This window comes from Neophocaena asiaeorientalis, unplaced genomic scaffold (assembly GCF_003031525.2).
Source record: "Neophocaena asiaeorientalis asiaeorientalis breed wild unplaced genomic scaffold, Neophocaena_asiaeorientalis_V1.1 scaffold191, whole genome shotgun sequence".
Taxonomy (NCBI): domain Eukaryota; kingdom Metazoa; phylum Chordata; class Mammalia; order Artiodactyla; family Phocoenidae; genus Neophocaena; species Neophocaena asiaeorientalis.
In genome coordinates this window covers 238,928-257,114 of record NW_020175105.1, presented here as the reverse complement: position 1 = coordinate 257,114, position 18,187 = coordinate 238,928, and the positions used below count along the sequence as shown (strand labels likewise).

At 46.6% G+C, this 18,187-nt stretch overlaps 1 protein-coding gene across 1 annotated transcript in view; it reads right to left on the bottom strand.

Moving 5' to 3' along the window:
* Nucleotides 1–18,187, bottom strand: part of ABCA13 (ATP binding cassette subfamily A member 13) — a 268,906-nt gene that overhangs the window by 156,035 nt on the left and 94,684 nt on the right. Inside the window, 4 exon segments of the mRNA XM_024764386.1 lie at nt 591–799; nt 2,220–2,229; nt 3,008–3,188; nt 4,108–4,188. Of these exon segments, the coding sequence (XP_024620154.1) occupies nt 591–799; nt 2,220–2,229; nt 3,008–3,188; nt 4,108–4,188 (481 nt within the window).

Sequence of the window (18,187 nt, the reverse complement as noted above, 5' to 3'; positions counted from 1 at the left end):
CCCCACCCGGCCCTGCCCTTCCCCCCGCCCCCCTCCACACCCACCTCCCAGAGACGCCACTTTGCGTCCTGACCAGGAACTCGGGTCCCCTCTGCCCTCTGGGCTCAGCTTCTGCGCATCCTGGTGAAACGGGAGGAGCTTCCGTGGCCTCCCAGCCCGTCCCGCTGCCCAGCCCTTCCTCCACTCGCCACACACGTCCCCCCAGAATGCATCCTGACCCCAGACACTTCCTGGCCCCACCTTGGACACCCAGCTGGTCAACATGGTCTTGAACAGCCCTCAAGCCTGGGCCTCCGTCGCAACCATGACTCAGGCTCTCAGCGGCCTCTCTGCGTCCCGTCCCTCTCAGGGCTGGCACCCAGCCAGGGCCACCAGTACACCCGCAGCGCTGCAGGCTGCTCGGCCCCTGCTGCCTGTAACCACCTGCCCCCAGGGTAGCGTCCGGGCTCCTCGGCAGGACCGCTTAGGCTCCTCCGCCCTCTCCTCACCCCCTCCGCCCGTCCTTTGCACCTTGGGACACCCAGAAGCACCCACACCTATTACACACCCACACAGGGCAGGCGGCGGGGGCAGAGATGGCTGCCCCTCACCTACGGACATGGCCACGCAGCTCCTGATGGGTTCCCCGTGGTGCCTTCAGGGAGGGGAAGAGCAGCAGGTGATCGAGCACTGTGAGGGGGGCAAACAGGACGTGGCGCTGCGGACACGTGCCCAGCTCTGCCCTGACCGAGGGTGCCTCCGTCTGCAGGTTCCTGCCATTGACTGCAATGGCTCCGGATGGCAGCGGGGGTAGAGCCCCCTCAGCAAAGATCTGCAGAGAAAGAAGACACGTAAGTGGGGGGGGGGTGCCGCCCTGACCCCCAGCGGTCCCGGGGACGCCTGCAGCCTGAGGGGGGTCGCACCCAACCTCCCGCCTGCTGCCTCCTACACACGGAGGCAAAAAATGGCAGGAGCTCGGCGGGACGTGGGCCTGCGGTCTGGTCATGCTCCCCTGGGAGGCGCTGTGGCCACCGACCTCAGAGCTGCGAGTGTAGGATGGTGACTCCGAGTCTGTCGTCACAGACGAGGAAGCAAGCTGCAGATACAGCCAATCACCCAAGTCCTCACTGGATGTGAGGCGAGCAGAGATGCAACCTCGGCCCCCAGACCTGCAGCCAGGCCTCATTCCTCTACAGGTGGCTGGAGCCACCTGTCTGCCACGTCAAATCCACGACAAGCCGAGGCCCGTCTCCAGAAACTCCTGTCTGCCTTGCCCACAGGACACCTGCGGACTGCCCAGTCTGCTAGTTCAGGGAGTTTATTATTCACGCTTTAGACTATGTTCTTTTTCTCCAAAGTGAGCTATACACCCACCACAAGACCTAGCAAACCACTCCTAACTAACTTACAGAAAGAAATTAAAATGTGTGTCCACACAAAGGGGTCTACGTGAATGTTCCTAATCCCCAAAACCTGGGCACAACCTCAACGGCCACCAACAGGTGAAACAATAAACCAACTGCGGGGTTTCCACCACGTGGCATCCTCAGGACCAGACAGCTGATGCGACAGTACCACACATGGGTCTTCGAGCGGCGTGCCAATGGGGGACCCAGCACAACTCCACTTATAGGAAACGCTAGAGAATGCAAACTGTGTAACAGCAACAAACAGCAGGTCTGGTCGCTCGGGGGCTAGGGTCCAGGAGGCACAGGGGCCTTGGGGTGGGGAGCGGCACAAACGTCGGAGTCCTGTTCCTCCCCCGGCTGCTGTGCAGCTGTAGCTAAGCCTGTCGGCCCATCAGATGCACACCTGGACACATACGGTTTGCTGCACGTGAAGTGCGCCTCAGTAACTGACTGACAACTGTGTGCTCTATAATGTTCAGACCTCTTCGGGGGATGCAATGGGACCGTGTGTACACATCTGGATGAGTCTCAGAGCTTCTCATTTCAAGCAGTGACCACCAGCCAGTGAACAGGCCTCTGAGCCTCTCCTCTGAGACCTGCCAGGAAGAGACCTCCCTGGGGTGACTCACAGCCTGCTGCAAACAGGCACAAAAAATGACGCAGTCAGCGACCCTGGAAACATCGAGAAACTCCTGATCTAATTCTCATTGTTGTGCTGAACACAAACTCCAGGTTTTCTTGTAGGAAATGTGCATTAGTAAAAGCGCAGTGTGGAGGCTGGCTTTCTGAGTCATTATTTGAGCGACGTTTCCTTTCCTTATCTGAAAACACTAAAAAACTACTCAGCGAAATCTTCAACTCTATTTCAGCATCCGAGGAAAGTAGAAACCTTTCCACGTTTTCACAGTAAAAGATTTCTGAAGCTTTATGTTTTCTACCTATAAGAACTCTGAAGCAAATACTCCCTTTTCTTGCTTTAACTAAGCATATACTTTAGTCCTACTCATAAAGAACAGAAAGACAGTCACTTGTTCAAAAGAGACATTCAGTAATTTGGGTGGTTTGCCCTTAAACACGCCCCATTTCCACAGTCAGCTCAGGGCTGTTTTGTGGGCCATGAATGTTTGAGCTCATCCCTTCTCTGGGATCACATGATTTGATTCTTTAAACAAATCTGGAGCCATTGGATCCTAAATCAAAAATAAAGGTTTCACACAACCACACAAAAAGCAGAGCATGAAAAAGAAAAATACTCAGGTGTTAAAAAATTTGCAAACATCATTGCAAATTTCATCTTCCTCTAGATATGCAAGCAGAGTTAAACTTAGTAGGAGAAAAGAAAATGTCATAGGACTTTCAAAGGCCAAAGTGAAACTGTGAATATCTTTTAGGGAATAAAAGAATTAAATTTATTTTTAAAAGTCCCTCCCCCACCCTTGAGTCTGCTCAGACCCACGGCACCTCTAGTGAGAAGTCTGTCTTTCTGCTGTGTCATTAAACTCTGTACTGAGACAAAATAAAAAAAAAGAAGAAGAAAAGGGATCTAGCCTCTGTCTCACAGGTAAACTGGTATCTGTAAGACCCAAAGCCCCAGGTTTCAGGAGGGGAGTGGGACGTACATGACAGTGGTCTTCCCAGCACCGTTGGTCCCCAGTAGGGCAGTGATCTGGTACCTGTGGAAGGTCAGGGTCAGGTCCCAGAACCCCACCTGGTGGTGATCATGTTCCTTGGTCACAGAAAGCAGGACAACACCTGGGGGGCCTCCTTCCACCTCTCCTTCCCCATTTTGCAGGGATGAGCCTGTGAGGAAGATGCAATTCACCCTGAGGGGAGTTCAAAAGCCCCCAAACTAACGTTCACAGTTAATAACTCAGTGGCTGCCTCGGGCTTGAATTCTAGTTCTGTGAAACTTGCAAAGCAATTCAAAAATCTTTCTCTACCAAAATCGAGAGGCAGATTATACGATGGCAAAAATTAAGTGAAATCACTGATTACAAAGTTTTGTACCCTATGCTACACATTTTGCAAGAAAATAAAAACAAGCACGTACGCACACAGGTGTTTGTACGTATGCAGAGGAATGATGGCAGGCAGGTTAGTTACACACACGACTGACAGTCTCCAGAGAAGGTGACCATTGCTAGGTGGTGCTGTCCCAAATTTTCTGTGAGATTTGTATTTTACTTGGGCAGTCAGGAAAAAAAATTACAATATTGACTTACAGTATAAAACCGTCACAATGGGAGCTTGTTTATCCATAGATTTCCTGCTAAGCTGTGCTCTGTGGACAAGCCCCAGGCCCCGACAGGACTGGGGTGGGGACCAGCTGCCCCCCGCCAGTCTCCTGGGAAGCACATCCCCATTTGTAGGGGCAGCGATAGTCTCTCTCATGGAGCCTCGAATAAACTAGCACTTGTGAAACACTCTGAGCGTTCTGAAGTGTGTTACACCTGGGACTCTTGCTTCTAGTTATTATGCAAATTCATGTTAGAAATGAAGCTTCATTTGCTGAATTACAATAGATGCACAAATGCACATGATGCACAGAGGATGCTGTAAACAGTAACACTAACACTGGGGTTCCTGCCCACGAGGGGTGGAAAGTGGGCCTCTGGGCAGCAGTGCACACACGGTTACAAAGGCTCAACCAGAAATGATAAACAAAACCAAACTGGCCAGAAGGAGAAACACGCCTCCAACTACACTCCTTGTTACCAGCCTTGACTGTCCACGTCCCCGCTGAAGAAGAACAGGTGAGGACCCCCGTGATCTGCCTTTTCACCACCACCATATGTGGAATCTAAAAAAAAATGGTTCTGATGACTCTAGGGGCAGGACAGGCATAAAAACACAGATGTAGAGAATGGACTTGAGGACATGGGGAGGGGTAACGTTAAGCTGGGACGAAGTGAGAGAGTGTCATGGACATATATACGCTACCAAATGTAAAATAGATAGCTAGTGGGAAGCTGCTGCATAGCACAGGGAGATCAGCTCGGTGCTTTGTGACCACCTAGAGGGGTGGGATAGGGAGGGTGGGAGGGAGATGCAAGAGGGAGGGGATATATGTATGCATATAGATGATTCACTCTGTTATACAGCAGAAACTAACACAACACTGTGAAGCAATTAGACTCCAATAAAGATGTTAAAAAAAAACCCTACAGAGAAGGATAACCCACAGTGCTAACATTTCTATATGAGGTATATCGCCATTCTTCAAACAGATCCTCCAAATTAATTTCATCCACTTAATGGTTACTTTGCCCCATTATATGTTGAAATGAAAGTGGATTTAATTATTAATGCCTATAATTTTTCTTTTAACACAGCCTAGCTTATGTTTGATGCATGGTCTAAGTTCTACAAGTGATTGAAGAGATCAAGGCCTCCATGCAGACTGTTTTATATTTTAGCACTTTGACCATCGAGCACAGAAGAGACACACAATCACACACACGACTCAAAAGATTCAAAGAGGTGACCGCAAAGGAAAGCATGGGGGTCCCTTGTCTTTTGATGTGAAGGAGGATGCTGAGCTGGTATTTGGTCCAGTATTTACCACCTGTTACAGGTTGTTGGAGTCTTAGCCCTGGTACCTCAGAATGTGACTGTATTTGGAGGGACAGTCTTTAAAGAGTGGTTAAGGTAAAATGAGGTCACGGGGGTGGGCCCTGATCTAATAGGACTGGTGTTCTTAGAAGAAGAGATCAGGACACAGACACACAAAGAGGCATGACCATGTGAGGACCCGGGGAGAAGGCGGCCATCCACACACCCAGGAGAGAGGCCTCGGGAGGAGCCAGCCCTGCTCACACCTGGAGTCTGGAGCCCAGAGCTGTGACAGAATATGTGTCTCCTGTTTAAGCCCTGCAATCTGTGTACTTTGTGATGCAGCCCTAACCAACTAGAGCAGGTGGAATATACCCCAAGATCCCACACACTAATAACCATCCCTCGGGGGATGAGGGGGAGTAGCAGGCGGGTAATTACATCACATCACAGCTGGCACTGCCCCTGCACTCTGTCCCGGACACCATCCAGGGTCCTACAACCACACGACATGGGCACACGGCTGTCTCCTCTCCTCCCCAAGCAGAAGGGGGACAGCAAGGCTGTCTGAGGACATGAGGCTGCAGAAGCCACATGGTGGGATTGGTTCAAGATGGCAGAGGAGAAGGACGTGCTCTCACTCCCTCTTGCAAAAGCACCGAAATCACAACTAACTGCTGAACAATCTTTGACAGGAAGACACTGGAACTCACCAAAAAGGATACCCCACATCCAAAGACAAAGGAGAAGCCACAATGGGACAGTAGGAGGGGCGCAATCACAGTAAAATCAAATCCCATAACTGCTGGGTGGGTGACTCACAGACTGGAGAACACTTATAACACAGAAGTCCAGCCACTGGAGTGAAGGTTCTGAGCCCCATGTCAGGCTTCCCAACCTGGGGGTCCAGCAATGGGAGGAGGAAACCCTAGAGAATCAGACTTTGAAGGCTAGCAGTATTTGATTGCAGGACTTTGACAGGACTTTGAGAAACAGAGACTCCACTCTTGGAGGGCACACACAAAGTAGTGCACGCATCGGGACCCAGGGGAAGGAGAAGTGACCCCATTGAAGACTGAACCAGACCCACCTGCTAGTGTTGGAGAGTCTGCTGCAGAGGCAGGGGGCGGCTGTGGCTCACCACGGGGACAAGGACACTGGCAGCAGAAGTTCTCAGAAGTACTCCTTGGGGTGAGCCTTTCCAGAGTCCGCCATTGGCCCCAACAAAGAGCCCTGGTAGGCTCCAGTGTTGGGTCGCCTCAGGCCAAACAACCAACTGGGAGGGAACACAGCCCCACCCATCAGCAGGCAAGCAAATTAAAGTTTTACTGAGCTCTGCCCACCAGAGCAACAGCCAGCTCTACCCACCACCAGTCCCTCCCATCAGGAAACTTGCACAAGCCTCTGAGATAGCCTCATCCAGCAGAGGGCAGACAGCAGAAGCAAGAAGAACTACAATCCTGCAGCCTGTGGAACAAAAACCACATTCACAGAAAGACAGACAAGATAAAAAGGCAGAGGCTACGTACCACATGAAGGAATAAGATAAAACCCCAGAAAAACAACTAAATGAAGTGGAGATAGGCAACCTTCCAGAAAAAGAATTCAAAATGATCATAGTGAAGTTGATCCGGGACCTCAGAAAAAGAATGGAGGCAAAGATCAAGAAGAGCAAGAAATGTTTAACAAAGACCTAGAAGAATTCAAGAGCAAACAGAGATGAACAATACAATAACTGAACTGAAAAATACACTAGAAGGAATCAATAGCAGAATAACTGAGGCAGAAGAATGGATAAGTGACCTGGAAGACAGAATGATGGAATTCACTGCTGTGGAACAGAATAAAGAAAAAAGAATGAAAAGAAATGAAGACAGCCTAAGAGACCTCTGGGACAACATTAAATGCAACAACATTCGCATTATAGGGGTCCCAGAAGGAGAAGAGAGACAGAAAGGACCCGAGAAAATATTTGAAGAGATTATAGTCTAAAACTTCCCTAACATGGGAAAGGAAATAGCCACCCAAGTCCAGGAAGCACTGAAAGTCCCATACAGGATAAACCCAAGGAAAAACACACCAAGACACATAGTAATCAAATTGGCAAAAATTAAAGACAAAGAAAAATTATTGAAAGCAGCAAGGGAAACATGACAAATAACACACAAGCGAACTCCCATAAGGTTAACAGCTGATTTCTCAGCAGAAACTCTACAAGCCAGAATAGAGTGGCATGACATGTTTAAAGTGATGAAAGGGAAGAACCTACAACTAAGATTACTCTACCCGGCAAGGATCTCATTCAGATTCAATGGAGAAATCAAAAGCTTTACAGACAAGTAAAAACTAAGAGAATTCAGCACCACCAAACCAGCTCTACAACAAATGCTAAGGGAATTTCTCTAGTGGGAAACACAACAGAAGAGAAGGACCTACAAAAAGAAACCCAAAACAATTAAGAAAATCGTAATATGAACAGACATATCGATAATTACCTTAAACGTGAATGGATTAAATGCTCCAACCAAAAGACACAGGCTCGCTGAATGGATACAGAAACAAAACCCATACATATGCTGTCTACAAGAGACCCACTTCAGACCTAGGGACACATACAGACTGAAAGTGAGGGGATGGAAAAAGATATTCCATGCAAATGGAAATCAAAAGAAAGCTGGAGTAGCAATACTCATATCAGATAAAATAGATTTTAAAATAAATAATTTTACAAGAGACAAGGACGGACACTACATAATGACCAAGGGATGAATCCAAGAAGACGACATAACAATTATAAATATATATGCACCCAACATAGGAGCACCTCAATACATAAGGCAACTGCTAACAGCTATAAAAGAGGAAATCGACAGTAACACAATAATAATAGGGGACTTTAACACTTTACTCACACCAATGGACAGATCATCCAAACAGAAGATTAATAAGGAAACACAAGCTTTAAATGACACAACAGACCAGATAGATTTACTTGATATTTATAGGACATTCCACACAAAAACAGCAGATTACACTTTCTTCTCAAGTGTGCATGGAACATTCTCCAGGATAGATCACATCTTGAGTCACAAATCAAGCTTCAGTAAGCTTAACAAAATTGAAATCATATCAAGCATCTTTTCTGACCGCAACGCTATGAAATTACAAATTAATTACTGGGAAAAAAAGTGAAAAATACAAACACATGGAGGCTAAACAATACATTATCAAATAACCAAGAGATCACTGAAGATATCAAAGAGGAAATAAAATTCCTAGAGACAAATGACAACGAAAACACGATGATCCAAAACCTATGGGATGCAGCAAAAGCCGTTCTAAGAGGGAAGTTTATAGCAATACAAGCCAAACTCAAGAAACAAGAAAAATCTCAAATAAACAATCCAACCTTACACCTAAAGGAACTAAAGAAGAGCAAACAAAACCCAGAGTTAGCAGAAAGAAAGATCATAAAGATCAGAGCAGAAATAAATGAAACAGAAACAAAGAAAACAATAACAAAGATCAATAAAACTAAAAGTTGGTTCTTTGAGAAGATAAACAAAATTGATAAACCATTAGCCAGACTCATCAAGAAAAAGAGGGAGAGGACTCAAATCAATAAAATTAGAAATGAAAAGGGAGAAGTTACAACAGACACCGCAGAAATACTACAAGCAACTCTATGCCAACGAAATGGACAACCTGGAAGAAATGGACAAATTCTTAAAAAGGTATAACCTTCCAAGACTGAACCAGGAAGAAATAGAAAATATGAACAGACCAATCACAGGTAATGAAATTGAAACAGTGATTAAAAATCTTCCAACAAACAAAAGTCCAGGACCAGATGGCTTCACAGGTGAATTCTATCAAACACTTAGCGAAGAGCTAACACCCATCCTTCTCGAAGTCTTCCAAAAAGTTGCAGAGGAAGGAACACTCCCAAACTCATTCTATGAGGCCATCATCACCCTGATACCAAAAGAGACAACGATGTCATAAAGAAGGAAAACTACAGCCAATATCACTGATGATCATAGATGCAAAAATACTCAACAAAATACTAGCAAACAGAATCCAAAAACACATTAAAAGGATCATACACCATGATCAAGTGAGATTTATCCCAGGGATGCAAGGATTCTTCAATATACACAAATAAATCAATGTGAAGCATAAAAACCATATGGTCATCTCAATAGATGCAGAAAAAGCTTATGACAAAATTCAACACCGATTTACGATAAAAACTCTCCAGAAAGTGGGCATAGAGGGAGCCTATCTCAACATAATAAAGGCCATATACGACAAACTCACAGCAAACATCATTCTCAATGGTGAAAAACTGAAAGCATTTCCTCTAAGATGAGGAACAAGAAAAGGATGTCCACTCTCACCACTATCATTCAACATAGTTTTGGAAGTCTTAGCCATGGCAATCATAGAAGAAAAAGAAATAAAAGGAATACACATTGCATAAGAAGAAGTAAAACTGCTACTGTTTGCAGATGATATACTATACATAGAGAATCCTAAAGATACTACCAGAAAACTACTAGAGCTAATCAATGAATTTGGTAAAGTTGCAGGATACAAAATTAATGCACAGAAATCTCTTGCATTCCTATACACTAGCAACGAAAAGTCTGAAAGAGAAATTAAGGAAACACTCTGATATACCATTACAACAAAAAGAATAAAATACCTAAGAATAAACCTACCCAGGGAGACAAAAGATCTGTATGCAGAAAACTATAAGACACTGATGAAAGAAATTAAATATGATAGCAACAGATGGAGAGATATACCATTCTTGGATTGGAAGAATCAATATTGTGAAAATGACTGTACTACAGAAAGCAATCTACAGATTCAATACAAACCCTATCAAATTACCAATGGCATTTTTTACAGAACTAGAACAAAATATCTTAAAATTTGTATGGAGACACAAAAGACCCAGAATAGTGAAAGCAGTCTTGAGGGAAAAAAATGGAGCTGGAGGAATCAGACTCCCAGACTTCGGAGTGAATGGATAAAGAAGATGTGGTACATATGTAAAATGGAATATATATATGTACTCACTAAATATATATATTTTAGTCAGCCATATAAAAGGAATGAAATTGGGTATTTGTAGAGATGTGGATGGATCTAGAGACTCGTACAGAGCGAAGTAAGTCAGAAAGAGAAAAACAAATATCGTATGTTAACACATATATGTGGAACCTAGAAAAATGGCACAGATGAACCGGTTTGCAGGGCAGAAATTGATACACAGATGTAGAGAACAAACGTACAGACACCAAGGGTATTGGGCAATTGGGATTGACATGTATACACTGATACGTATAAAATGGATGGCTAATAATAAGCTGCTGTATAAAAAAATAAATGAAATTAAAAATTTTTTTAAAACGGCATTGGCGACTTAGAGTGGCAAATTAACATCAATAATATAGATTATGATGCCAAATCCTCTCAGCTTCTATCGAAAAGCAATTATATTAAAATGTTCTACTCTCCTAAATGTTTTAGGCCTTATATTACTGAGGTTTTGTGTATTTAAAATCTAAATCAAGAAAAGTATTTTGGAATGTCCTATTTCATTGGGTGGAACGCAATCCTTCGGGCCAAACGAAAGGCAAGGCACTGTAGCCGGTAAGAGCATTGGCTATGTGCCAGACTAAGTCTGAATCTCAGTTCTGCCATTTAAGTTTTAAATAACCTCTCTGTGTCTCAGTTATCTTATGGTAAAAATGGAGATGATAATGAGCATTAAGTACCTAAATGAGTTGATATTTACCAGACAAAGCAAATACTGTAAGCGATCGCTCTCATTTTTATTAATAAAATTATTGCTGCTAAAAAAAAAAAAAAAAAAAAGCCACTCGGGGAACCTCCGGGCGGCCTCTGGTGGCACCTGCCCACCTGCACACAGGCTGCTGCCGCTTCAAGTCAGCAGGGAGCCTCGCCTGCCTCAGCTCCTGGGCCCCACTCTCTTCAACCACCCAGTGGGAGCGAGAGTCAGGTCCTGGACACTCGTGTGAATGATGCGTTTGCGGAAACAGAAGGAGAGGATGAGCAGCGAACGCATCAGGAGACCCGGTCTACGGGGCCGGCGGCGCCTTCTCTCCCTCTGGCCTTCTGGAAGCGGTTTCCTGCTGGAAGCACACCACCCCCACCCCCGCTTCCCACCCCGGCTGAGCGATCGCCGGAGACAACCCGGCCAGTGGGAGGGGCACCGCCTGGTAGAAGAGCAGGCGGGGTCAGACGCTGGGGATGGAGTAGACTGTGGATCAGCAGAGGCGGGGAGGCCCCCAGAGGCCTGGCGAGCGCTGGGGGACGCTGGGTGGACCAGGTCTGGTGCGCGAGGCCCGGGCCAGGGTCCCGGCTGCAGGCCGTGCCGAGTTAGAAAACCAGGTTAGAGATAAACTGAATATTAATGGTCTGCCCGGACTTTTAAATGCTCCTAATTAACCTATTAATCTAAGCGGATGGGGAGCTGCCGAGTCCCAGTTGGCACAGAGGCCACTCGGCGCTCCTCCACCCTGGGCTTTTGCTCCTAAAGTCACGCCTCATTTCTGGGCACCTGCTCGCGTTACCAAGTGTTGCGGGAACTTTAACGCATGCCAAGGCCCTCAGTTCCTCCCGAGCTCTGCTGCCCGAGGGGGGACACCGGAGCCCAGGGAGCCGGGAGGCTGATCAGCGCTGCCCCCAAGCGGACGGTGGCGAAGGAAGAAGCCGGGGATGTTGGACGGATAGGGCAGAATCCGATCCCACTGGAGGCATATAAAGAGAGTTTATGAAACAAAACTCCCGACTCCAGGAGGACCAGATGCTTGCTCCTGAGCTGAGTGAAGTGCACGGCCCTGCAGGGGACACTGAGCCTGCAGGCAGGGAGACCATGTGATGTATGACACTGGGTCTGCAGGGCGCCCCCATCTGACACTGAGCCTGGGAAACACTGGGCTGTGTTCCTAGACCATCGCTTCAACAAAAAGACAAGGGAATGCAGAGAAAGCACCGGTGTGGCGGTGTATATACCTGTGTGAGTGTGTGAGAGAGACAGGAAGTTCCCACCCTGCCCCCAACCTGGGGAGACCCTCCTACCCGGGGAGACCCTTATACGGTGACTGTCCTGATCCCCAAGTGGCTAGGAGCCCCCAGGGCTGTCTTGGACCCGTGGGAAGGGGGGCTTTGGGTGGGCAGCGTGAACGAGTAGTTTTAAACGTAGACTTTATTATTATTCAGGCAAATGAGGCCAGCAGAGTCTCTGGTCGGCACAGTTCTCAAGAGGAGGGGATGTCCCTCACCCTGCAGGGCCTCACAGGGAAGCAGCAGGGTCAGTCGGGGGGCAGAGGAAGCCAGGGAAATCGTGGGCAACAGCCTCTATTGTGGTTTCCGTGGCAGCAAAGTGCAAGCAGGCTTAGGACCGGCCAGTCTGAGTAATGCCCGTGGGCTCTGGGCACAGGGCTGCCCCGGTCGCCTGGCCCTGGCCTGGGTGAGGAGAGCAGGGGACAGTGGCCTGAGTGTGGGAACCTGCAGCGGAGGCTGTCTTGAGTGTGAAAGGCGTGCCCACGGGCAAAGCCTTCACTGTCTCCAGGGATTAGCTCGCCCTGGGGGGCCATCCCTCCACAGTCAGGAAGCCCAGGATGTCAGATTAGTAGAAACACAGAAAATGAAAAGGTCTGATGAGTGACTAAGGGCTGCACAAATCCCCTCCAGTGGGCAGGCATGTGGGAAGGGAGGAGTCCCACAAGGCGCAGAACCCAACCCAGCAAAGACCTGTCCTTGGCCTGCATCCTGTGAGACCACCGCACACACTCGCGCAAGGGACAAGCTCTTATGGTCACGTGAGTGCAGGACACATAAACCCAAAGTTCCTGGGCAGTTCCATTATACACTGAATTTTCCAGGAATGCAACCACTTTAAAACCCAGTGGAAGATTATTTGATGGGGAAGTTGTTCATCATTTCAGAAAACCTCATCCCATCATGGGTGTGATGCCAGCTCGCTGTCTGAGTCTGTGGTTCAGCACAGCTGTGGCTACGGCATAGCCCGTGACCCACGGATACATGTTAGAGCTGAGACGCTTCCAACAAACGTGGAACCAAATGCTCTTAAAGTTAGCATAGTTTCATGAATGCGCTAAATTTTACTAATAAAGGTTTTCTGAAAACTATTTTACGTTGCTGTCATTATATATATATATATATATATAAGCATTATAGCACAATAAGAAATCCATTGTATAAAAATTACACATTCAAATGATTCATAGGGAGGCTTCCTGTTAGATTTCAATCCTGTTCTGATGCTGTTCCCAGGGATCTCCCTGTGTCTTCTCCATGAACTCTCTTTATTACTGTTCTTTCGTCCAGTCTACCCTCCATTTCCTGACACTGACTACAGAATATGATAACCAAAGTCTAAAAATCTAGAGTCTGAATGGAGGCCCTGACATGGGGTGGAATTGTAAGACGGATGTATCTGCCGTTTCATCATTATCAGCCCCCTGAGATGACATGGGATCATCTGATCGTACACTTTTAAATAAGACCCAGATCACTTACCAAATATTCTTTCATCCGGTCCATTTGTGTCTAATTTTTCCTACTTTAATTAAAGTTATTTCCATCTTTTTTATCATATACAAGTGAGTCTTATCTGTCATTACTTACCTGAGTATTAGCTTTATTCTACTCTCTATCTTTATCTCCTCTGTTTCTTTTACTTTTAGTACCAAATGTTTTCTGATCATTTTTTTAAATTTATTTATTTATTTATTTTTGGCTGTGTTGGGTCTTCGTTTCTGTGCGAGGGCTTTCTCTAGTTGCAGCGAGCGGGGGCCACTCTTCATCGCAGTGCAGGCCTCTCACTGTCGCGGCCTCTCTTGTTGCGGAGCACAAGCTCCAGACACGCAGGCTCAGTAGTTGTGGCTCACGGGCCCAGTTGCTCCGCGGCATGTGAGATCTTCCCAGACCAGGGCTCGAACCCATGTCCCCTGCATTAGCAGGCAGACTCTCAACCACTGCGCCACCAGGGAAGCCCTTAGATCATTTTTCTTCCCTTAAACATATAAACTTACTCCGAGCATCCGAGTACCTACCTCATTTTGTGTTTTAATAAAGTCATCGCTGAGCACTGAGAATTCGTATATTATTTCATTACGAATTACTTTTTCTTTCTCTTTTATATTACAGTTAAGACATTACACTGATTTTTAAATCATCTGCAGGTATCACGTGTGCAGGTAAGCTTTATTATCTGTGAATTTCATCTCAAGACAGTCAAGGGTGTGTTACAAAATATTTGTCTTAAAAAGAGCAAACTTAGTCAGGGAGCACCTAGAAATTGTAATTACTACTTATGGATCTGAGAGCCCACCGATATTTTCTAGCAATTTTATTTTTTGTTATTATTGGCAGACTTTGTCAAAGTTGAAAATAAATACTATGTGTTATTTAAGGATATATAAATTACCAACTACAATTGTTCTTTTAACTTTTGAAACAGAAGCATCAGGAATTTCATGATTAAAAAAAGGAGAAATATTTATTGCCATCTTTTGCCGACTGTGTCTTTTTGTTTTTATACCTGTGTTACAAAGATCTCGGAGTTTTGATCTTTGATTTTGGAATAGACTCTGGCCTTCCTAACTAGCCAGTAGTTCAACCACCCAGCGTGGTCCCCAACCCGATGCCGGCAAACCCCGGACCCAACGTGGCCCTCGTGGCCTTGGTCCTTCCAAAAGATAAGCAAATTGGGCTCTTAGGTCTCCTGGCCTCTCAAGGAAGACAGCTTTCCCTTCCCTTCTGAGCCCCAAGTTGACCTGATTTACCTTTCAGAAAAAAATAAAATGCTCTCTGGGAACCGCCAGCTTGGCTGATAGTCTGCTGACTCACATGATAAGGGATGACTCAGCACTTCCTCACCAACCAGCATTCCCCCCATCGCTCAGCTTTTCTGGGCCAACTTCCCCTCCTCCATGAGCTCACCCAAGCTCACTTTTCTCCCCCTGAAACATGATCTACAAAGCGGGACTTGTGAGCACCAGACACGTCCCTCAAGGGCTCAGTCTTTTTTTTTTAACTATCGTAAAGTATGTATCACACAAGTTACCACCTTAACCATGTTTAAGAAAACAATTCAGGAATGTGAAGTACATTCACACTGCTGTGTAACCACCTCCAGAACTGCTTTCACCTTGTACCATCTGAACACCAATCCCCACCCTCCCCTCCTCCAGCCCCTAGTGACCCCCATTCTACCTTCTGTCTCCATGAGTTGGCTACTGCAGGTATGTCACTCAGCAATCTCCAGAGAAACAGAATCAAGGAGACATATATACATACGTGTGTGTGTGTGTCCATAGACAGAAGTTTACTATGACGCATTGGGCTCATGCAATCATGGAGGCTGAGAAGTCCCACCATCAGCCATCTGCAAGCTGGAGGCCCAGGAGAGCCAGTGGTGCGGTTCTAGTCTGAACCCGAAGGCCTGAGAACCAGGGCGGGCTGCTAGTACAAGTCCTGGTCTGAGTCTGAAGGCCCAAGAACCAGGCACTTCAGCGTCCAAGGACAGGAGAAGAGAGATGCTCCAGCTTAAGCACAGGGAAAATTCACCTTTCCTGTGCCTTTCTGTTCTATTCAGACCCTGGGCAGCTTGGGGGATGCCCACCCATATTGCTGAGGGGCACTCATTCTAATTTCTTCTGGAAACACCTTCACAGACATACCCAGCAACATGTCTCACTTGCTATCTGGGCGTCTTTTAGTTCAGGCAAGTTGACACATAAAATTAACCATCACACTAGGTATTTCATATAAGTAGAATCATACAGAATTTATCCCTTTGTAACTGTTTATTTCATTTAGCATATAATATCTTCAAGGTTCATTCATCTTGCAGCAAATGTCAGAATTTCCTTCTTTTTTAAGGCTGAATGACATTCCATTGCATGTATAGACCACACTTTATTTACACATTCATTCAGCGATAGACACTTGGGCTGCTTCCACGTTCTGGTCACTGTGAACAACGTCGCTATGCACGTGGATGCCCCAATGTCTCTCTGAGACCCTGCTTGCAATTCTTCCGGGCTCAGTGCTTTGGGTGTTTGCTGCTCTTGCAAGAAGCCTCTTCTGATGGCAGCACCTCTCTGGTCTGTCCTGCCCCTGAGCTTTCTCCACCAACTCCCAGACCCTGGTCTCCAGGGCATCTTCTGGAAAGTCGTGGTCACATCACCTCTCCACCCTGCACCCATTCATCAAACCTCCCCTCCCTCGAGGCAGTGCTTGGGGAACTGGACACAGCCTATGGCTAGATGATTGGTTCCCAGTGTCCAGAGTTGCCAGACGCAGCAAAACTTGGAAAATTAGTGAAAACCTCATTCTGAGGAGATCCGGAGGTCCAAACAAGAAGGACCACATCTCTCTACAAGCCCAACATGCAAACTCATCACTGGAGCAGGAAGCAGACCCAGGAGGTGGCGGGACGAGGGGAGAGGGGGAACACACACGTGAGTTCTCAGGAGCCGGGCGGGAGCGCCGAGCAGACAGGACCAGCTCAAAACCGGAGGATCTCAGCGCACATGCGCGGTCCATCTCGCCTCCAGGGCACATCGTCACCTTTCGAAAGATACCTGCTCGCAGCACGTCCACATTTCACTCAAGGGTCTGTTCTTTCAGTTCCTCCGGGAAGACAGAACCAAGCCTCTCACACTTTTTAAAGGAAGAGTGGGAAGAAAGAGCATTTCATCGACAAAACCGCTGAAGTAAACTCTTTCGGCCAACACCAGGCTGCTTTGCTCCGAAAACATGTCTCTCTCTCTTCTACGCTGTTGTATGCACCACCACCCCTCCAATCTTTTCCTCTTCTTAAATTATTTAGCATTCTGAGAAAAAAAAAAAAACATATAGTCAATTTTTACAGTCTATCTCCTGTACTAGTTATTGTAATTTTTATCATAGAGAAGAAAAAATTGTCTTCTATGTATGTGCAAATTTATGCTCCTGCGTGCTCATTAAACCTTTTTATAAATTCACTAAATATAAACTTTCCTTTTTAATAAATGATTGGTTCAAGTTATTTGCTAGGATTTCCTCTGAGAATTATGTTTTTAAACTTTGACCTGAGAATTTCAATTTTCTTTCATAACTTTGCAAAGCATATTGCCATTTTTCTTTGGAAACTTTGAAATATTCATTTAAATCCTTATAATGAAAACTAGTGATTTTTATTGCTTATGTCCTTGGCCTGGTGTTTTCAAAGGCCTTTCCTCTCTTTAAAATCATACTTTTCCTATTTCTTCATTATTTTTAATGCTACTTATTTTGATGAATTTATGAATGAGCAAAACATTTTCTCCCTAATAGATTGACTGAATTACGTATCCTTTCTCCTCGATTAAAAATGCCAACTTTGATTCAAGGTCAGCACCACGGGGGCATGATATGCTCCCTCTGTCCACCCCCTTCAATGTGCGATTCGTAAAACACCCACGACTCAGCAAAGGTTCTTCTGCCCAGTACACCAGGACCCTGGAGAGACCCTCACACCTGCCTGTCTGAAGGTATAGAGGAGGCGGGGCCTGCGAACCTCGTCCCCACTGGGGCCACAACAGCTGAGCCCACAGCCCGGAGAACCACAGCACCTGGGAGGTGGGGCACAGGATCCCAGGCTCGCAGCACAGAGGCACCCACAGCCACAGAACGGCACCGACAGCCCCGGGCCCTTCAGCCACGGTGGCACCCATGACTCCAGCCGCCCCGTCTGACAACCCCAGACCTGGGGGAGACATCTGCCACCCAGGCCCCTCCCTCCCCCCCCCACCTCGCCATGGCAGGCCACCTGGGATGCAGGGGAGGCATCCTCCAACCTGGTGCCCCCCAGTGGCAATGCCAGTGGCAGAAGGAACCAGGACTCCAGAGACGCAAAGAGCAGGAACAAGGGCAGTGGGGACACCTCTGGCAGAGGCCGTGGACGGGTGGGAAGTTCTGAGTCTCCAATGCAGCCGGGGGCTGCTCAGATAAGAGAAACCAAAAACTTGAGCTACAGCACCACCTACTGAAAAAACAAAAAAGGGCCTCTAATCACCAATCTGTTGAACTGTTAGAATCAAAGTTTAAAAATGCTTTACCAAAATTAAAAAGGTGTTCGCTACTTCAAGTGTGCCAGCAGAGAAGAAATTCATCCAGCTCCACAAAAAACCATAACATGACAACACAGAGAGAAAGGT